We start from the raw sequence: 23,247 nt of genomic DNA, 5'->3' as shown, positions 1-23,247 counted from the left end.
CTGAGTCTAAAATTGTGGCTGCAGTTACTACAAGGCTAAAATAAGGTAAATCTCTGTATCAGTAATTCAGATGCTCTTCTCACCAGGAGATCCTTCTAGTGAAGCTAACTTTAGAGAGTGTGGTTTTTATTTTTAATAAGGAAAGTGATGTTTCTATATACCCTTACATACAGTTAAGAAAATGAATGCAAAGCACAAAACAGGTTTGTAGTAAATACTGGTTCCTTTCCTAGCATCCCTTCACAGAATGATTCGGTTAAATAGAGAGGATCCAAACAAACACATCTTCTTTCAAAAATACAGCCTCGCTTATACTGGTACTTTTTTGGGGTCGACAAAATCCTCAACATCTAAGGTTTATTGCCCTGGGTTCTACCTGTCCTCTTGAATGTCAGAATTCTTTAAGCCATTTCTAAATTATGGTATCAAATTTACAAATTTCTTTTTTTCCACCCCCTTGATTTAAAAAATTGTCAGACTATTATAAGCTTGGTATGTCCTTTTTTTAAAAGTTTTTACTAGTTAAAAAATCCACTTATCTGCACTAAAATACATTGTATGGTCCACCATTTTCCTTAATAAGCTCAGGGTCTCAGCTTTTAAAAAACAAAACTATAAATTTTATAAAATAAAATTGGGACTAAATTTAGAAGGAATTAAAACATTTATATGGTTATTTAAGCAATTAATATTTGTCAAAATTATCAAATTATACAGAAAATATAAAGAAGAAAAAAGACTACTGTAATCCTACCAAATAGGGGCAGGCACTTGAAGGAAATGTGCTCAAATTATTTTTGATGCATATATATTCATTAATAATATTTTTCCTTATTACAAAAGAACTAATTCTGTTGATATCCTTAGTAATGTATAATCACATAAACAGCCTTCAAGATTCAAGTCCTGATTAAATAAAACTACTAATTAATAATCTTTTTAATCTTCCATTTTGGGGAGGTAAAAAGTAAAAAATAGAGCTTATCCTTTGAGTATCCTCTAGGAAGTATCTCCTAGTCCCTGGACTGGTTTGGATGTTCGTGCTAGAGCTTCTATAGCACCCTTCCTGTTCTCTTCAATCACAGCCCTTTTCTCACTTTACTAAATACTTTTGACTGTCTTCCCTATGAGATTGTAAACTTCGTGGAGGGCAGGGATAGGGTCTACCTTACTCATCACTAAATCTCCAGAGTTTTGGAAGAGCGACTGCACATATCAAGTTCATAATAATTTGCTAAATAAAAGAATGGGTTTTAAAAGAAACCTAATATTCTAATCTAGACTCAGCAATTTATTCAACTCAATCTTCTAAATAATCTACACTCTAGTACCATACAATCAGTATTAATGCTTATAATGATTTAGGGCACTGGCAGATTCTGAATTATTTTCAGTACATTCTGTTTACTAAGGCTAAATATAAGTGTTTATTTTGTAAACATTTTCAGTAATATGATTTGGAAAAAGCTTTTCTGGTTTTCAGTTAATCAGAAAGGTATTTTAACAAAAACACACTGCCCCAGGTCAATGTTTAAAGCATACACCTTATGCCATAGTTATTAACTCTAATAATATCATCTTTGGCAAAAATATCTTAAAGCCAACTGATGAAGGTTTCTTCCCCAAAAGATGAGAAGGCAGAATCAAAAGATACTAACCCTCCCCCATCTTTTTAGGGTAATAAAAATTAAGATCTTTCTCAAGTATAAATGGGGAAAGAACCTTTTCAAATTCTAATACTTAGTGTTTTTAATATAAAATCTGGTATTGTTTACTCCTTAAAATTCTTATGGTGGACTCTCTCTTCAAAGAAGAGGATTAGTAAATTAAACATGCTTTGAGATGTGCTCTGAGGAAAAATGACGTTTTGCGATTAAAAGCAAAAGAGACTTTTTTTTTTTTGCCTTAGCATCATGTAGTACAACGTATATACGGCTAAGTGGTACTTTTTGGGGTATATGTCTTTTTTATTTATTTATTTTTAATTGGCGTATAATTGTTTTACAATGGTGTGTTAGTTTCTGCTTTATAACAAAGTGAATCAGTTATACATATACATATGTTCCTATTAAGTGGTACTTTTTGATAGCGTTGGTCTTAGGGTTCAGAGATGAATTTATAAGTAAAGTTCTTGGTCTACAGTAATTTGGTTTCAGATCTTTAGAAATAAGACACTCCCATTTCTAGAATACAATTTTGAATGACTTGCAGTAAGTATATGAAAATATTTCAGAAAAAAGTATGTGGTTGAGAGGAACGAACTATTGTTAAGCTATGAGTAGCGTGCCATCTTAGGTACTTTATGTTTGAGAAGTAGCTATGAAGTGTGGACTCTGCAACCAGACTACCAGAGCTCAGATCCCAGCTCAGCCACTCAGTAACTGGTAACTCCGGGCAAGTTATTAACCTATGTCTCAGTTTCCTTGTCCATAAAATGAAGATAGTAATAGCTATCTCACAGCATTGATGGGAGAATCAAATAGATTAATTACATGTAGAATGTTTACAGAAGTTAACTGGTGCAGTAATTATTCAATAACCATTAGACAGTATCATACATGCTAATTAAATTAGAGTCACTTTTTACCCCTTTTCCCATTACCTGAGAATCTATAACGCATTGGTATTGCAATTAGAAATGAGTAAGTGCTGAAATAAAGACAATTCGATCGCTTATTCCTAAAATAAGTCAATAAACATTTAGAGTTTCTATAAATGCAAGGGGAAGGTCCAGGTGCTATAGGGAGGGAAAGGAGATCTAGCACAGAAGAATATAATATGGTTTTGTATCATCATCACTTGAGAAAGGCTGATGTGGGTCCAGACACCTGCATGTTTCAACTTCCCAGTTGATTCTGAAATCCCTTGGTGTAGTGATAAAAATTATCTTTACAGTCAGAAAGACCTTCATTTGAGTCCCAGATCTTCCAATAGCTAGCTTTGAGACTTTTATGAACCTTAGGTTTCTCACTCTTTTAAGGTTTAAATAAGATTAACTGCACACAGCATGATCCTGGCAGATAATGAACACTCAATTACATTATTAGTGGTGGACTCTAAAACAGAAAAAAAAAGACAAAAACCAAAAAATAACGTATGCCAAGTTAGAGATATAGGCCAGACGAGTGCAAAAGGAAATTGAGGAACACTTTTTAACCCTGGGGTGGTCAGAAAGAGAATCTCAAGAGGTGGAACTAATTAGTACTGGGTTTTGAAGAACTGCAAAAATTTAGAAAGCTCTCTCGTGTGTGTGCACATGTGCATGCACATGTGTGTGCACACTCTTGTGTGATTTTTCAGTGAAGGAGCAATGTGAACAAAGATATGAGAGGGGTCTCTGTAAGAAATATTTAGAGACTAGAGTATCTACTAATCCTGGAATATTTGGAGTGGAAGTTTCCTGAAATTAAAACTAGAAAGAAAGATTGGAATGAGGTGATGGAGTGCCTAGAAAATTAGGCTAAGAGTTATATGCTATATGAAATGAAAGAAGGCAAGGCTTTTTGGTTAGTTTTTAGCATGACTTCCTAAAAAGTCATGTTTTAGGAAGGCCAATCTTGTAGTTACAGAAATAAATATGGAAAAGTGACAGACTTCTGTAAAGAAATTTGAATCCCAGTCAATGTGGGACTAATGTTGCTTAAAAGGCCATAAAACTACTCAATTAGGTGTAATACATGCTCACACGGACTTCTGTGACAAGTTTTAATCAAATCTAGTTAGAAAGTATAGCTCTCTAATGTGGAAACCTCCCCAATTTATATAGCTAGTTAGAGTGATTTGATAAATTACAGTATCGTTAGCTTTGGTTTCCTCACTTAAGAAGAAGTTGCTTCATATAGACAGTTCTCAATTTACTAGAAAGTGAATTGGCAAGATGGATATTTAGAACCCAGAATGTATTACCTGACTCAACTTTATAAATGATAGTAAGGCTCTGCTATAAATAAAAACTCACAAAATAAATACTGACATGGTCTAAAACAGCGGTCCCCAACCTTTTTGGCACCAGGGACCGGTTTCGTGAAAGACAATTTTTCCACAGATGGGGGGAGGGGGGATGGTGCAGGCGGTAATGCGAGCGATCCGGAGCGGCAGATGAAGCTTCACTCGCTTGCCCGCTGCTCACCTCCTGCTGTGCGGCCCAGCTCCTAACAGGCTGCGGACTGGTACCAGTCTGCAGCCCGGGGGTTGGGGACCCCTGGTCTAAAAAGTAGTTAAAATATTGTGCATATGCAATGACAACAAAAGTGGAAAGACCTTTTTCTATTAATTACTGTGAAATATCAGAATGTATCAAACACTTAAGGATACCTAATATACTTAATCCATTATACCCCTAAGTATAAAAGTATATTTTCAGTATATAGTAGTTACCAAGGCGAACAAGTACACCAATATATTTAAAGATATTTTAGCAGTTAATTTTAATAAATATCGACAGCACGCCTACTAAGCAAAAGGCATTATTTTAGCACAGAGAATCAAAGAAAAAAAGGACAATTTTTGTTGTTAAGGAAACAAAATAGAAGAAAGCTAATATTCCTTGACCATTTTCGTCAAGTAAGGTTTTATGTACCAAGCTAAAGACAGCATCACTGTTTCTGTCCCTATAAGATTTGAAGTTTAGTGGAAGCTTCTCTCACAAGTGTTTATTTCATTAGGAATTCAGACTAGTAAATTAGCTAGTTGGCATGCTATTTATAGGTCTATTAGGAGCAATAACTATTCACTAGCTCGATTACTCTCTGAAGTGTGCCAGTGCACAGATATACTTGTTAAATTTAAGACTCATTCAGAGTACTCACTTCCAAAAATAAGGAGATCTCAGTTTAATTAAAAGATTATTTTGGAATCAAAGAATCTTTAGATAGAATGAATACTGGAACTTGCACAACCAAAATTCTTTTACTGTGCAAGAATTACTTTTTATAATATCATCTAACCAGTACATAAGCATACATAATGATGAGAGTCTGGTATAATCAAGCAATGACTCCATTTTTATACAGCCATAACTGCTGGACAGTTTTTCCCTGTGAGTCAAAATTTGTTTCCCTGTGACTCTCTCACCTGTTTCAAACATGTTAAAAGGATATCATCTAACCACAGTACTACACCGTCTGTTTTGAACATACATTTCTATTTTTGCAGTTCAAGATTTTGTTTTTACTTTTGTGAGATTCAATAAGTGACTCACATTTAGCTCTAGTTCTACTAAAATAAGCAAGTTCTAGTCATAAAGTTAAGTTCTCCTCTCCTGCACTATAGTGGACACTGTCATTCGTTTTGATGCATACGATCTAAAGTCCTTTTGTGTGTTGGAGGAGTCACCTTGGTGTGAGGTGAAGAACATTTCTCCTATAGGTGCTGATAACGTAGGAAGCAGTGGTGGGTGCTACAAGATTCCTGTTCCAGAAGTGGTATCTGTGCTGGAAGCAAGTGACCTTGAATTCTTAGTGGAGAAAGGGCATGGGTACAATCATGACATTCATGATGGTTTCCTAATCAAACTAGTACTGTAGCATGGTTTTAGGGCATTGTTCCTTAAGCTTAGCCTTGGGTATGGTTCTCTAATACTCCCAAAGATTCTATAAGATATCCAATATCATTTTCTTAAAGTAATATTTTTTTAAAAATTCGAAATAATCACAAATTTACAAAAAAAGCTGCATGTCCAGCTGGCACCAAGAACTTTCTTCCCTAAACCATTTGAAAGTAAGATGCTGACATGATGACTCATCACCCATGGAATACTTTAGTGTGCATTTAGTATGTATTCTCCGATATAACCACACAACCATCAAAACCAGGAAATTAAGATTGATACCTTGTTACTACCTGTTATGGGTAAAATTGTGTCCCCCCCACAAAAAGATATGTTTAAGAACCAGTACTTCAGAGTGTGACTTTATTTGGGAATAGGGTCACTGCAGATATAATTAGTTAAGATGAGGCCATGCTGGAGTAGAGTGTGGTACTAATCCAATATGGAATCCTTTTAAGAAGAGAGCCATGTGAAGGCACAGAGACATAGGGTATTCACATGTGAAGATGGAGGCAGAGACTGGAGTGATGCATCTACAACCAAGAAACCCCAAGGATTGCTGGCCATCACTAGCAGCTAGGAAAAAGACATAAAGTCTCCCTCAGAAGGAACCAATCCTACTGACATGTTGATCTTGGACTTCCAGCCTCCAGAACGTGAGAGATTAAATTTCTGTTGTTTTAAGCCACCCAGTTTGTGGTGCTTTGTTATGGAAGCCCTAAGGAACTAATAAACGACCTAATTTCAAACCCCACCCAAGATTCACCAATTGTCCTAATAATGTGCTTTCCAGACAAAGGGTCTAGTTCAGAATCACATATTGCAACTAGTTAGGATGTCTCTTTAGTCTATCATTCTGAACAGTTCCTCGGTCTTTCCTTGACTTTTGAAGATTAAAGGCTAGTTATTTTGTAGAATGTCTCTAGATTTGAGTTTGTCTACTATTTCCTTGAGTTTAGATTCAGATCATGCATTTTTGGCAGAAATATCACAGAAGTGACACCATATTCCTCTTAATGCATCATATCAAGTAGCACACAATTTTGATTTCTGACATTACTGATGACATACAATTTGATCACCCGATCAAGATGGTGTCTGCCAGGTTTCTCCACTGTAAAGTTACTTTTTTTTTTTTTTCCCTTTAATCAGTAAGTATTTTGTGGGGACATAGTTTGAAACTATGTAAACAGTCCATTTTTCATCAACTTGCAATTTATTCATTTATATTTGTGTGAACTCACTGTTTCCTATTGTATTCAGTGGGTTTTAATCCATATCTATCATTATTTTGATGCTCAAACTGTGCCTGATTTTGCTAATGGAAGTTCCTTCAAGCTGTCTACTACATCCTTTTGACATGTCTCCATCCGTTTCTCAGCACTTCTTTCTTTCTGGGATAAGACTTATACAGCGGAAAAGGAGTTACAGATGTGGAAAGGGAGGAAACTAGAATAAATCCTGTGGCAATTGAACTAGAAAAATCATACATTTTGATTCTAGGTCTGGGGCAAGGAAAGTTCAAGATGTTATCCCAGAAAGAAGGGATATTCAATATTGTCATCCCAGAAAGTCACTCAGGCTCTGACTTCCCATGTTGAGCTTCCTGCCCCCTAACCCCCACTCCCACGTGAATGTTCTTTCCTTGGCTCCGTGTGGTCACGCACAAGCTCTAAGGCTCTGTGCTGGGCTACCCACTCCAGTTTTGTGTATATTCTCTTCTCACCACATCTGGGCTCTGACTTCCCACACCAGGCCATTCTACCCCTCACCCCACCATGTGGACTACCTCCTTACTCTGCTTGGGCTCCGATCCACACCAGGCCACCCCTTCTTGAGGACACCCTTCTCAGCCGGTTTAGGCTCTGAGTCCATACAGCAGGCCACCTTGCTGTGTGAATTTCCTCCTTACTCTGTTTGGGCTCTGACTCTCTACACTAGGCTGTTGTCCTATGTGATGAACTCCTCCCGCTCTGACATCCTACTCTGGGGCACTGCAGCTCACCTCCCCAACTCCCACCAGTGCAGTGCTGCCATAGATTGAATGTCTGTGTCTCCCACAAAATTCCTTTATTGAAACCCTAACCCCAGTGTGATGGTATTAAGAGGTGGGGTTTTTGGGAGGTGATGAGGACATGAGGGTGGAGCCCTCATGAATGGGACTAGTGCTCTTATAAAAGAGAACACAGAGAGCTCCTTTGTCCCTTCTATCATGTAAGATTACAGTCAAAGTCAGCAGTCTGCAACTGGGAAGAGGGCTCTCACCAGAACCTGACCATGCTGGCACCCTGATCTTGGACTGCCAGCCTCCAGAACTGTGAGAAATGTATTTCTGTTGTTTATAAGCCACCCAGTCTATGGTATTCTGTTATGGCAGCCCTAATGGACTAAGACAAGTGTCTACATAGTTCTGCCCCATCTAATGACTTTAGGACTTAAGTGCTAGGAAGGAAAGGGAAGAAAGGAGAGGATCTCAGTATCACAGTAATAAACTCCTTTTGTGCTTAATTGACAAGAGTCAGTTTCAGAAAGGAACTCTGATACACATCATCTATATGGTACCAGTGCAATTAATTTTTTAAATCAAAATGTATAACTTTGTATTATTCCTATTAAATTTTATCCTATTGGTTTTGACCTATCATTTCAATATATTGTGATCTTCTTGAGCTTGGCATTTACTTAATGTTATTAGTTGTCCTTGGTAACTGTCTGATACCTGGTAACTTTATAAATGTGTCATTTATTTTTGTCAAAGCTATTGATTAAAAGTGCACAGAAAGAGAGCCCTAAAGAACAAAGTCCTCTTTCTGACTTACTTCACTGTGTATGACAGACTCTAGGTCCATTCACCTCACTACAAATAACTCAATTTCATTTCTTTTTATGGCTGAGTAATATTCCATTGTATATATGTGTCACATCTTCTTTATCCATTCATCCGATGATGGACATTTAGGTTGGTCCCATGTCCTGGCTATTGTAAATAATGCTGCAATGAACATTGTGGTACAGGACTCCTTTTGAATTATGGTTTTCTTAGGGTATATGCCCAGTAGTGGGATTGCTGGGTCGTATGGTAGTTCTATTTTTAGTTTTTTAAGGAACCTCCATACTGTTTTCCCTAGTGGCTGTATCAATTCACATTTCCACCAACAGTGCAGGAGGGTTCCATTTTCACCACACCCTTTCCAGCATTTATTGTTTCTAGATTTTTTGATAATGTCCATTCTGACAGGCGTGAGGTAATACCTCACTGTACTTTTGATTTGCATTTCTCTAATGATTAGTGATATGGAATCTAAAAAAAAAATGGTACTGATGAACGTAGTTGCAGGGCAGGAATAAAGATGTAGACACAGAGAATGGACTTGAGAACACGGGGAGGGGGAACCGTAAGCTGGCTGAAGTGAGAGAGTGGCATGGACATATATACACTACCAAATGTAAAATAGATAGCTAGTGGGATGCAGCCGCACAGCACAGGGAGATCAGCTCAGTGCTTTGCAATGACCTAGAGCGGTGGGATAGGGAGGATGGGAGGGGAGGGGATATGGGGACATATGTACGCATATGGCTGATTCACTTTAGTGTACAACAGAAACTAACATAGTATTGTGAAGCAATTATACTCCAATAAAGATCTATTTAAAAAAAAAAAAGAATAAAGTCCTGGATAATATAACATAAGACAAAGCTTTAGACTGGCAGTGGGCCAGGGACGAAATTCTGTTTTATCTTCCCATAAAGATATATAAGAAAATCTGTCAAATAATCTTGAGGAAATAAGGAGTGTTTGCTTATTCAACTTTTGTCTCTTACTGAATACTGAATGAATGGATGAAGAATATGAGGTCCTCATTTGTGCTGAAATGTAACTGTGGAAGCAACGTTGCAAAACAAATCATCAAAATGTAGATCTGGTTAATCCATGATCAACATAATTAGGGTTTATATATCTGATGTAGCTTTTTGGCTTTTATGATTCCACAGATATAAACAATATGTCAAAAAGATATGGTGTAATAATAATCTCTATGACTAATTATATTCCAAATCCTCTGATGGATAGACTCTTTCACACACACACTCTCTCTCTTTACACAAACAAGCATAAGACAGGATGTAAAAATAATCACTAAATTGCTTAATGTAATCTGACTGATGTAATAGTAAGCAGCAGAGCTGAAACTCAACCCAGGTAGCATTTGCTTAACTACTGCCTTATTAGATTAACAAAATTGAACATTCATCAATATCTTTCTCTCCTAAAGTATATCATTCGAAGGGACCAGGGCATATAAAAACTATTCAATCATAGCTGGTTTATATATTCTTTTTTTTTTTTAAAGATAACTTTGTATCTTGCACGGACAGCATGGAATCATACCACAGTAGAAGTCCCATAACAATGCAAAACCACTAGATATTTAATTAATAAATTCTTATTATTTAGTCCTATTTATTCATTTTGAGATGTCATGGAAGAAGGGGAAAAAAAGAAAGCCATACCTGCCTCTCAATAAGCAGGATTTTTAGATAAAATTTTTTGTGTATATAGACTCCATTTGCTTGGCACATGGAAATGCTCAAGAAAGGTTAGTTTTTTCTCTTTCTCATTCAACTTAATTAAACATTTACTGAGCATTCTCTATGTGCTGGGCGCTATGCAAGACAGGAGATTAACAAACACGTCAAACAATTTCTGCCCTCAATGATTTCTGTATGTGTATCGGGGGCAGAAGAGGCGAGAAACTGAAGAAAGATCTTGTCTGCAAACACTTCACAGAACAGATAATGTCTGAAGGATGGGTACCAATTTACTGCCAGGAAAGCCAGCTCTACAACAGGGATCTTAAGAGTTCACCACATACTGTCTACAAAATGTGCTTCTAGGACATCACCAGTAAGCCAAATTCAGAAACTTCGGTTAATTCTCTATTCTGTGTACCTCCCCACAAAACAAAACTAAGAAGGGCAGTCTTTAGCACTTGTTACAAAGATCTATTAATACTAAACCTTAAGATTTATTCACATAATAAATTTTTACATTCCTATGCACAATTACCAAGCAAAAATGAATTTCCATAATATCATTATAAAACAAACAATTTGTTGACATGCTATCAATCCAATCACTAAAAAAATCCAAAAAACATCAAGTTGTTAGATGTTTCAAAATAACTTTTAATAGAAAAAAAAAAAGAGATTCAAGGTAGTACTTCAATTTCAAAAGTAATGAGGTATTTGTGCTAAAACCCATTAACAGTGACTTAAGATGGCAAAAATGAGGAATAGGTTAGAATCAGGTAGTATAAATAAATCTAACCAATGAGCAGAATGGCAAACTGAAAGGTAGTAAAAGGCAGGGAGCTACACTTTTATATATTTAAGAGTTGTGCATTGTCTAAAAGGACATGAAATAAGGCAAAAGGTAAGTTAAGACAGACATCAGATCCTGTATTAGAATCAGAAAGAATGATATGGAACAATAAAAAATGATCACATTAAATAAACAAAGTATATTATTTTCATCATAAATATGAAACATATTTTAAAAAACAAATATTGAAAAGTCCTTGTTTCTGGCCCATAACAATTTCTTTTCTTTTCTTTTTTTTTCTTTCTTCTTTTTTCGGGGTGAAGGCAAGAGAGAGAAGCTATGCAATGCATTTAAAAGAATACTTGTTACATTTTATTGAACATTTCTAGGTGTTTGAAGTAGGGAGATTTTCAGATTAACAGGTGAGCACATGGTAACAGAAAACGAAGACTTCACTGATCCTTCCAAACTGTAAACTGGATATTAACTCTATTGTATAATCTCCTTCAATGGCTCTTCCTCACCTTTATAATAAAGTTCTTAGTATGGTAGTCAAGCCATTTCAAGAGGTGACTATATTTTCAGATTCATCTCTGTCCATATCCCCTTTATACAACTTTTTGTTTTGTTTTGTTTTTAGCTATTCCAATCTCTTTGCAGTTATTCAAATAAATCAAGTTGCTCTTTCCTTCTGTTGCTTTTGTACGCTATTCTCTCTGCCTAAAACACTTTCTTGAGACCCTTTTGTCCATTTGGCCAACTGGTATTTTCCTGAAAGACAAGGACGTGTCACTTTTTCTTTGAAGGGTTTTTTCCCTGACATAATCACTCTGTGATTAGTCCTCCTATGCTCCCACAATACCCTATGCATGTTTCTAATGATTCTTTTTATATTGTACAATTGTTAATTTTCCCCCCTTTCCCCTACTACACTGTGTTCCTGAATGGCAGGAACTGTGTCATAGTCTTCTCTGAATCCCTTGCAGCTGGTACAGTATACCTCAGCAGAGACTTTGTAAATTCATGAAAAAAATATTAGCAGTTTTATCTATCTAAGCAGTATGCTATACAGTAGGAAAAAGGTAGTATATTGAGCTCTGCCCATAACTAGCTGTATCTCACAAATTCTGAACCTCCAATAAAATAGGGGAATTATTTAGATCTCTAATATTCCCTGTGATTCTTTAACTTAGTTTTACAGCCTTTAATTCAAATGCTTATTAATTTACACTGGATCTATCTCAATTCTTTAGGTTTTACTACAGAGGTTTTCTTAGTATAGTGGTTGTGAAAAGAAAAGCTTTCCTAACTTGATGGCCTTAGGCACCCTATTTTTCTGTCAGTTTCATTGGCACATGATTTTCCTCCCTTAACACTTTCTCTTTTTCATATATTGCATCCACTTCTACCTATACTCTTACTTTTTACCTAGCTCAAGAACTAGGTCAAGAAGATGACTGCCATGTGATAGAAATAGTGATGGCAAAGAGCAAAAAAAGGGAGGAGAGGATGAGCCCCAGCAGTCCTTAGCCTTTTCTTGGCCTGTCTTCTCTTGCTTGGACTGAGGGCATGCTGGTCTTCACAAAGACTTCAACCCAGTCTCTTGTTCACTACTACCTTTCATCTATATCCCATCTTTTAATTTTGGACAAACAAAAACATAAAGAGAGGAGAGCCTTTTACTTTCTGTATGGTTCCCGCTAAAGTTTCCTGTGTTTTTAAAACTCTGCCCAGTAGTAATTTTAAAACAAAGTCTCCACTCTTATAATCTGATGTATAGAGAGAAGAGTCTCCGTTTTCTCCTGAAGCAAAGAAATGTGTCCCTGCCTAAAAATCCTTCACATGATAGTCAATTCTTATTATTACGATACTGTTAGCACTACAGGCACATTATAAACTAGATACGCTTTTTTGGTTCTGATTGAAGGGATAAGTGCCACATAAAAAATCAATTAAATTGATTTTATGAGGGAAGGGGTTTACAAATTACACTTACAAATTGACTTTTAAAATATAAGATATTTAAAATTCAAAGTCTGGTTATCCAATTGCAATGATCAGTTTTTGCATTTTAAGTCACACTAAAACAGTAATGAGTATCCTCATTTGCAGATGTGTTTGAAAAGACCAATGTTATATTAGTTAAAATGCTTCCATCATAAACAATATTTATTGAAAACAATATGAAAAGAGATGTACAAATAAACCTAAGGTGTGTGCTCTACTAAAAACTTACATTCTAAGAGGTACCCAGTATAAAAATGAAGTTATTTTTATGAAAACCTAATTGACAAGTAAAGATAGGCAAAGTTTATTATACTGTTTATGAATTCTACTACCTGGTTTCTTTTAAGCTCATAATATGCGGACCATTCCTATTTGTGAAGTTACCAAATAACTGCCGCTCAAAGGATTTAAATTAACTTAGAGAAAGTGCTAACTCTAAGACATGTAAGGTTTAAATGGCAGGTTAAAAGTTTTAATTGTAATTATTGAGCTAACTGCTTCTCTAGAAAGAGTTAGATCTATTTCTTCTTTGCTTGCATTGACTTGACAGCCCAGGTTAAATGGGGGGGAGGTATCATGAGTCCTGGTTTGCCTGGGACAATCTTGGCTGACACTAATTGTTGTGGAGTAATTGCTAGGGTCCACTTTCACTCTTAAAGTATCCTGTTTTGGATGATAAAGCATACGGTCTCCCCACTTCTAACGTGCTCTTTTCAAATGAAAGTAGTAACTATTAGATAGGTACCCAATATGTGGAAGGCCAAGAACTGAAGGGAATACAAAGGAATGTAAGAAATGGTATCTGCCCATAAAGTCCTTATTAAAACTTAGCCGGAGAGACTGAATACACATTCCAAGTTAAACACACAAATTTAAATGGCTTTTCAAAATACTAACTGGAAGAAATGTTACAAAAAAGTACATTCTTGCTAAATGAATGGCACAATAATTGGTGTTTTGGGCTTTCACAGGAGATGGGGTCACTTTCTATTAAACACCGCTACAGTACCCACCATCACCACTTACTCAGTGCCTTATATGTGCCAGGTCTGGTTTAGAGTGCTTTATAAACATATTAGTCAACCCTCACAATTATCCTATGAGGTGTGTTATTATGCACAGGGATAGGAATTTTACTGAGAAACGTACCTGATAGAGGTTAAATAACATGCAAAAGTTCATACAGCCAGTTAAGTGGCAGAGTTGGGGTTTAAAACCAGGTTCTCTAATTCCAAAGCTAGTGACCTTTTTATTGCTCTCATCTTCACACAGAGTGGTGGTTCTCAGCTAGGGGTGATTTTGCCTCCCAGGGAACATTTGGTGATATCTGGAGACATTTTTGTTTGGCACAAATGTGTGTGTGTGTGTGGGGGGGGGTGTTGGCTAGTAAGTAGTGTGGAAGGGATGCTTACTAAAGACTTCATAAAAAACCTTTTAAAGATAAGATCTGAGCTCAGTCTGGAAACATCTGGATAGGCTGGGGGTAGTGGTGATATGGGTAAATTCTAGATAAGAAGAAGAATACAGTAAGTACAAGAAAGGTTCAGAGACAGTGAATAAACCAACTTAGCAAGATTGAAGGGAAACAGTATTGAAAGGAAAGTGGGAAGCAAGCAAAAGATGAAATGATCTTTCAAAAAGACTAAGGAACCTGAACTAGATTCACTGAAGATTTCTGAGCAGGGGAGTGACATTAGAGTAGGATTAATCAAGAAACCAGGGCAAAGAGACTAATTAAGATGCTACTGTAATAGTTAAGCCATAAAGTATTCAGAGTTTGTGCCTTGTGGTGGTAGTGAGAAAGAAAGGAAGAAACTACAAGCACATACACTTTTATGTATCATAAATTTTAGTCTTGTCTCAAATGACAATAACCATTCTTACCTGTAATGCACTGAAACTGTCCATCTTCTCTTCTTATTGTAAATGCTTCCCCTGGGTTAACTTGTACCAGGATAACCTTAAAATGAGGGGAAGAAGTATTAATCAAAGGGGCAACAGAGTAAATCAGTATATCAAGATATTAAATGTTGCTAGTAAGAGAGTAGATGTGAGCTATTTAATCATATGGAACTGGGAAGGAAAATGGGGATTACACATTTGTTGAAAAGTATTAATTACTTCATTTTTCTGGAGGTCAGACTCAAGCCAAAAGTAAGGGAATAAAAAAAGACAGTGGCACAATTTTATTGGAAAGTCAATAAATTTCACTCTGAAACAAAGATGGAGTTAAACTACTGAATATTTGGATCATCTATGCCTACTTCACCAATTGTAAAGTATTGTGTTTTTCTAAAAATAAAGTATAAATTGATAGGTAGAGAATAAGATGGCACCCCTGAATTAGTATGACATCTCAAATTAGCAATATATTTAAAAATATGTTAAATTAATCCCATAATTTTGAGTAGTTTTATTTTTATTTTATAGGTGATACACACTAATCTTATGACATCTGAAAAACAGAAAAACAAAAAACTGGAAAAAAACTGAAGTCCCTCCATCCTAATAAACATTGTTAGCATTCTCATAAATTTTTTAGTCTTGTTCTCTATGTATAGGCTTAATTTCCCCCCTTAAATATAAGGGGGAAAAATAAGACCTCCAATTCTGTGTCTTTTTTTGGTTTAATATTAAAAAAAGACTTTTCCAATGTTATTATTCAAAGTCTGTCATCGAATGTTTATACCATAAACTACTTAACCATTCTCTTAATTAAAGAATTTAGGTAGTGAGCATTTTGGTATGTAGTTTTCCCATCTCTATAATTAGTATTGTTTCCTTATGATATACTCCCAGAAATAGAATTCCCTTATCTGTTGCTAAACTATTTTTTAAAAGGGTTTTACAAATTCACATTCCTCCTCAGTCTATGAGAACACCATTTAATCACATTCTCTGCACCCCTAAAAATTATAGTTTTAAAATCTTTGCTACCTTGATAGATGAAAACAGTATATTACTATCGTTTAATTTGCACTTTTTTGATTATTAACGAGGTTAAATTCTATCTTTACATTTGCTACTGGCTCTTTTGTAAACTGGTTGTCTGTCATCTTTCTTTATTTTTTGGGGTCTTAAATGTTCTTAGCAATTCATATGAATTCTCTGAATAATAATGGTAGTAATAATAATAATATACTATATTATGCTGCAAAGATTTTCCCATTTTGTCTTCTCAAATTTTTTAATTGTTTATTTTCCTGTAGCCAATGTTACCTATTTTTTCCTTTGTGACACCTTCTATTGCTTCTAAATTTAACTTGTGGCTGGCTATCTAGCACTTGAAATGTGGCTTGTCTTTGTCTATATGGAGATGTGCCATAGGTGTAAAATACACACTGGATTTCAAAGATTTAGCACAAAAGAACCCAACCATGTAAAATATCTTGTTAATTTTTATATTGATTACATATTGAAATAATATTCTGGACCTATTGGGTTAATAAAAATTATTACAATTAATTTTTCCTGTTTTTACTTTTTAATGTGGCTACTAAAATTTTTTAAATTACTTATGTGATTGGCATTATATTTCCATTGGACAACGCTGACCTATAGGTTTGATTAAAAATGCTAGTTTTTCTTTTCTTCTAGTTTTATATAATTGCTTATATTTAGTTCTTTAATGCACCTCAAATTTATCTGGAGAAGATCCAAAAGTATTTTTTTTCCTTAGAGAGCTAACCAATACAATCTGCTAAATTTAAGATAGCTCCTTTAGCACACAATATACTCTTCTGGCCTGTCTCATCCATAACACTGTCTACTTTGGCAAAAGTAGCTTAGGAAATATGTTTTTATTTTAATCATTTTAAACACTGTAACCTTAGAAATATGTTTTCTGATGGTGTACCTCGATTACTGCTCTTCTTCAAACATTTCTTTGACATTGACTGGTGATAAGTGCTACGATAGGAGAAGTTAAGCACTATCAGAGCACACAGGACCAAGTACTTAGTCTGTTACCTGAGCATGTGTGTGTATACATGTATATGCACGTGTGTGTGTGTTTGTGTATTTAATGGCTTTCTAGAGAATGTAAAAGTTAAGCTGAGTCCTGAAGACTGAGAAGGAACTAGCTAGGCAAGAAGAGTGGGAAGGCCTTTAAGGTATAGAGAAGAGCAAATGCAAAGCTCCAGGAAAGGAAACGTCATCAATAGTTTATCAAATTCAATGAACCAAAAGAAGTTCTGTAGTTCTATATGGTTGGAGAATGGGGCAGGCGGAGATAAGGGTTGGGGAAATGATGGAGGAAAAAGGTTAGAAATATGGCGAAAGGTAGACAGGAGTTGGGTTAAGAAGGGTCTTGTGAGCCATTCTAAGGGCAAGGAAGAGTTACGTAAGCAGGTAATACTATGGTGGATCGCCCTGGCTGCAGTGTAGCAACCAGATATAGGAAGAACTCTTCATCAGGAGGTTACAACAGTCATCTAAGTAGGCTTCTTTTAATACATTAATTTCTATTTTCAACTTTTATTATTTCCTTTCTTCTGTTTTCCTTAGGCTTACCATGTTGTTTTTCTAACTTTTTCAGTTGAATACTCTATTTTATTCTTTCTTTAGTAATATATGCACTTAAAACCATGAATTTTACTCAGTTTAACCATAGAGAATATTTTCACTATTGTTTTTTAGATTTTCTGCCATTTACTTCTTCATTCCCTCTGTGATCCAACAGTTGTTTTAAAGAAAACTTACAATTTTGAAAGTGGGCTGGAGGATTTTCAGTTTGTTTTTATTTCCAATACATTTTTTTTATCAATCTCAAACAAATCCATGGTTCTTTAAAAATTTTTTTAACCCATTATGTTTCTTTCACTCCTTTCCTTATTAGTGTTAGAACTTAGTAGAGGTAGTGAATTACTAAAGGATGATACCTGAGGCCAGCACTGGGTTAAAGCACAGGAGTTCTTAACCTGGGGGCCATAGATATCTATTCAAAGGGTTTGTGAACCACACAGAATTATATATGAAATTCTCTGTAGGTATTACGATTTTCTACGGAAGGGTTCACTATTTTCATTAGATTTCACTAAATTCTTAATGCGGTTCAAGACCCAAAGTAGTGCTTACTGTGTCACACTATGCTGTCTGCTTTACATGTATGTTACCTCTTTTAATTATGATCCTCTATCAGTACTGGTTGTACTATGGAATTCTATAAAATACTAATAATTCCTGTGATGAATTCATTCACTACAAAGTTGGGAAAAAGAAATAAAACTAAGAAAACCAAACATGGTACACATACAACTGATATATCCTGATATTAAGTAAAAAAGGATAAACTCTTTTAAATTATAATAAGACGTTCAGGAAAATGGTAGGAGGTTAAATTTATTCATTTATCTAAAAATCATTTATTAAACACCCACTGTGTGGCACCTACTCTTATATGCACTATGGACATCAAGAATAAAAATAAATCACAGTCCAAGGACTCAAGGAATACACAGTCTTGTGAGGGAAACAGGCAAGTACTCAGTCAATTAACTGTACAGTGTAATAAGAGGTGTAACAGAGATATGAACAATGTACTATAGGTTCCACTCAGCCCACAATGATGAGGGAAGATTCCTGGAGGAGATGATAGCTACATAATGTTCAGAGGGACAACCAAGAATTAACAAGCTAAAGATGGGGAGAGAACATTCCAGAAGAGAGCACACATAGCATGTATGAAGTCATGGGGGTGAAAGAGATCACGGATATATATTTTTTTTAAACATCTTTATTGGAGTATAATTGCTTCACAATGGTGTGTTAGTTTCTGCTTTATAACAAAGTGAATCAGTTATACATATGTCCCCATATCTCTTCCCCCTTGCGTCTCCCTCCCTCCCACCCTCCCTATCCCACCCCTCTAGGTGGTCACAAAGCACCAAGCTGATCTCCCTGTGCTATGCGGCTGCTTCCCACTAGCTATCTATTTTACATTTGGTAGTTGTATATATGTCCATGCCACTCTCCCACTTTGTCCCAGCTTACCCTTCCCCCTCCCCGTATCCTCAAGACCATTCTCTAGAAGGTCTGTAAATTGATCACGGACAATTTGAAAATGGGAAGAAGTATGGCATAGCTAAAGTCTAAACTAGTTTGAGAAATGCAATGGAAAGAGATAAAATTGGGAGGATAAGCAGGGGCTAGATCATGAAGATCCTTAAATATAAAGCTAAGGAGTTAAACCTTTAGGCAAGGCTATTAAACAGGGAAGGGTCATATTCAAATTTCATCTTTACCCCAACTTTTATTCTGTAATATTTCAAATGTACAGAAAAACTGCAGGACTGATTCAACGAATGCCCATATACCCCTCACCTAGATTCACCAATTGTTAATGGGTTGCCATATTTGCTCACTCTCACAGTCACTCTTTTTTTGATATACCATTTTAGAATACCTGAGTGGTGTTAAGTTTGATCACTTGGTTTTAGGTGATTATCTCTTAGATGTCTCTATTATAAAGATACCATTTCCCTTTGAAAGTAATAAACAATCAATATGGTTGGTGATACTTTGAGACTCTCTGAATATTCTATTCCCTAACAGTCTTTCACCCAATGGTTTCAACAATTACTACCAAACATTATTGTGGTAGCTGTAAAATGGCAATTAAAAAAACCCCATTCTTTCTGTAGTTACTAGTTAGCATTCTTCTATTAAGAAGAGACTTCTTTTCTGAATTCTTCCCCTTATCCTACACCCCAACTTTACATGTTTCTTAGTATGGGCTCATGGATTCTTTTAAAAATCAATGTTATTATAATCCATTAGTGTCACTATTAATATTTTCAGTGAGGTGAAATTCACATATTAATTATAAATCAATATTAAAGTGTACAATCCTAGGCATTTAGTACATTCACAATGTTGTGCAACCACCACCTCTTCTAGTTCCAAAACATTTTACTACACCACTTCCATTAAGGAATCACTCTACTTTTTCCCTCTTTAAGACCCTGATAACAACCAATTTGCCTTCTGTCTCTATGGATTTACCCATTTCTATGTATCATATAAATAGAATCATACAATATGTGATTTTTTATGACTGGTTTCTTTCACTTAGCATAACATTTTTAAGGTTCATCCAGGCTGTAGCATGTATCAGTACTTCATCTTATGGTTAAATAACATTCTACTGTATGGATATAGTACAATTTATGTATCCATTCAGACCCTGATAAACAACTGGACTGTTTTCAACCTTCTGGTTATTGAGAATCGTGCTATGGTAAACATTTATGTACAAATATTTGAGTTCCTCTTTTCAATTTTGGGGGTATGTACCCAGGAGTAGAACTGCTGGGTAATATAGTAACGCTACATTTAACTGTTTGAGGAACCACCACATGCTCCTTATGCAGCTGCATCATTTCACACGCCCAGTAACAATATACAAGGATTCCAATTTCTCTAGACTCTTGCCAATGCTTGTTATTTTGATTATAGATATCCAGTGGATATAAAGTAATATCTCATTGTGATTCTGATTTGCATTTCCCTAACATCCCTGACAAATGATGTCGAGCATTGTATCATGTGTTTCTTGGCTATCTGTATATCTTCTTGGAAGAAATGTGTATTCAAGTCATTTGCCCAGTTTAAATTGTGTTGTCTGTTTTTGTTGAGTTGTAAAAGCTCTTCATATACTGTGGATACTAGACCCTTATCAGATACAAGATTTGAAAATATTTTATCCCATTCTGGAAGTTGTCTTTTCACTTCCTTCATAATGTTCTTTTCTTTTCTTTTTTTTTTTGGGGGGGGGTACATGGGCCTCTCACCATTGTGGCCTCTCCAATTGCGGAGCACAGGCTCCGGATGTGCAGGCTCAGTGGCCATGGCTCACGGGCCCAGCCGCTCCACGGCATGTGGGATCTTCCCATACCAGGGCACAAACCTGTGTCCCCTGCATCAGCAGGCGGATTCTCAACCACTAAGCCACCAGGGAAGCCCCATAATGTTCTTTTATGTACAAACATTTTTAATTTTGATGAAGTACAATTTATCTAATTTCATTTTGCTCTTGTTGTTGCTTGTAAGTTTGGTGTCATATCTAAGACTCCACTTAGAGTCCAAGGTCATGAAGATGAACTCTTCCTTTCTTCTAAGAGTTTTATAGTTTTAGCTTATTTAGGTTGTTGATTCATTTCAGTTCCCTTTTCTATATGGTGTGAAGTAGTGGTGTAATTTCATTCTTTTGCGTGTAGATATCCAGTTGTCTCAGCACCATTTTGTGAAGAGACTATTCTTTCCCCACTGAACAGTTTTGGCACCCTTGTCTGAAACAAATTGGCCACAGAGATATGGGTTTATTTGTGGACTCTCAATTCTATTCCATTGGCCTATATATATCTATTCTTATGCCAGTACCATACTATTTTGACTACTGTAGCTTTATAGTAGGTTTAAAATCAAGAAGTGTTAGTTGTTGAACAACAACTTTGTTATTCTTTTTCAAGACTGTTTTGGCTATTGGGGCCCCTTGCAATTCCATATGAATTTAAGGATCAGCTTCTTCATTTCTGCAAAAAAGGCTGCTGGAATTTTAATAAAGATTGTATTGACTCCGTACCTTCCTTTGGTCAGTGTTACCATCTTTACAATATTAAGTTTTCCAGTCCATGAACATGGGATGTCTTTTTAATTAGTTAAGTCATCTTTAATTTCTTTCAGCACATTTCTGTAGCTTTCCACATACAAGTCTTTCACCAACTTGGGAATATTTATTTCTATGTATTTTATTCTCTTGGATGCTACTGTAAATGGAATTATTTTCTTAACTTCGTTTTCAGATTCTTCACTGCTGATGTGTAGAAACATAGCTGCATTTTTTTTGTTGATCCTATACCCTGCAACTTTGCTGAATGTGTTTATTAGCTCTAGTCATTTTTGTAAGGATTCTTTGGGATTTTCTTTTCAAAAAAATTTTTTTTCTTTTTTGAGGTGGACCATTTTTAAAGTCTTTATTGAATTTGTTACAATACTGCTTCTGTTTTGTTTTTTTTGGCAGCAAGGCATGTGGGATCTTAGCTCCCTGACCAGGGATCGAAACTGCACCCCCTGCATTGGAAGGTGAAGTTTCAACCACTGGACCACCAGGGAAGTCCCCTGGGATTTTCTACATAAAGGATCATGCCATCTGCAAACAGACAGACCTTTGGTTAGACTAAGCAAGGAAAAGATAGGACCCAAATCAAAATTATAAATGAAAGAAGAAACATTACAACTCAACTGATACCACAGAATTACAAAGGATCATAAGAGGCTATGAACAACTATATGCCAACAAACTGGACAACTAAGAAGAAACAGAAAAATTCCTAGAAACATACACCTTACCAAGACTGAGTCAGGAAGAAACAGAAAATCTGAGCAGACCAGTTACCAGTAAGGAGATTAAATCATTAATCAAAAATCTCTCAATGAAGAAAAGCCCAGGAGCAGATGGCTTCACTGGTGAATTTTACCAAACATTTTAAGAAGAACTAATGGCAATCCTTTTCAACCCCTTCCAAAACACTGAAGAGGAGGGAATACTCCTAAACTCATTTTATGAGACCAGCTTTACCCTGATACCAAAGCCAGAAAAGGATACTACAAGAAAAGCACACTACAGGCCATTATTCCTGATGAATATAGATGTAAAAATTCTCCACAAGATACTAGCAAACCAAATTCAGCAGCACATTGGAAAATTCATTTGCGAGACGAAAGCTGAGCTAAAGGCAATGAATAGCAGAATGAATAATGCAGAAAAACGAATAAGTGATCTGGAAGATAGAATAATGGAAATCATCCAATCAGAACAGCAGACAGAAAGCCAAATTAGAAAAAAAATAAAAGCAATATAAGAGACCTACGGGATAATATAAAGCATGCCAATCTATGCATTAATAGGAATTCCAGAAGGAGAAGACAGAGAAAAGGATATTGAAAATATATTTGAAGAAATTATGGCTGAAAACTTCCCAAACTTAAAGAAACAAATATTCAGACACAGGAAGCACAGAGGGTCCCAAACAAGATGAACCCAAACAGACCTATACCAAGACATATAATAAAAATGGCAAAAGTTAAAAAAAAAGAGGATTCTAAAGGCAACAAGAGAAAAACAAAGAGTTAATTAAAAGGGAACCCCCCATAAGGCTATCAGGTGATTCCTCTACAGAAATGCTGCAGGCCAGAAGGGAGTGGTGAAATATATTCAAAGTCTTGAAAGGGAAAAATCTGCAACCTGTAATACTCAACCCAGCAGAATTATCATTTAGAATAGAAGGAGAGAGAAAGAATTTCTCAGACAAGCAAAAACTAAAAGAATACAGTAATACTAAACCTACCCTAAAATAAATATTGAAAGGTC

At 35.7% G+C, this 23,247-nt stretch overlaps 1 protein-coding gene across 3 annotated transcripts in view; it reads right to left on the bottom strand.

The window, feature by feature from the left end:
• Window positions 1-23,247, bottom strand: part of FNDC3A (fibronectin type III domain containing 3A) — a 156,017-nt gene that overhangs the window by 79,974 nt on the left and 52,796 nt on the right. For all 3 annotated transcript variants that reach the window (XR_003434750.1, XM_027116303.1, XM_027116305.1), the window contains one exon: window positions 14,763-14,838. Coding sequence is in view for 1 of the 3 variants with exons in the window: in XM_027116303.1 (XP_026972104.1) it covers window positions 14,763-14,838 (76 nt within the window). In the remaining 2 variants the exon portion in view is untranslated. The remainder of the gene's footprint in view (window positions 1-14,762; window positions 14,839-23,247) is intronic.

The sequence above is a fragment of the Aethalodelphis obliquidens genome, unplaced genomic scaffold, assembly GCF_003676395.1.
Source record: "Aethalodelphis obliquidens isolate GAN/ISIS:26980383/991018 unplaced genomic scaffold, ASM367639v1 scaffold16, whole genome shotgun sequence".
NCBI lineage: Eukaryota > Metazoa > Chordata > Mammalia > Artiodactyla > Delphinidae > Aethalodelphis > Aethalodelphis obliquidens.
This window is presented reverse-complemented; position numbering and strand designations above follow the sequence as displayed.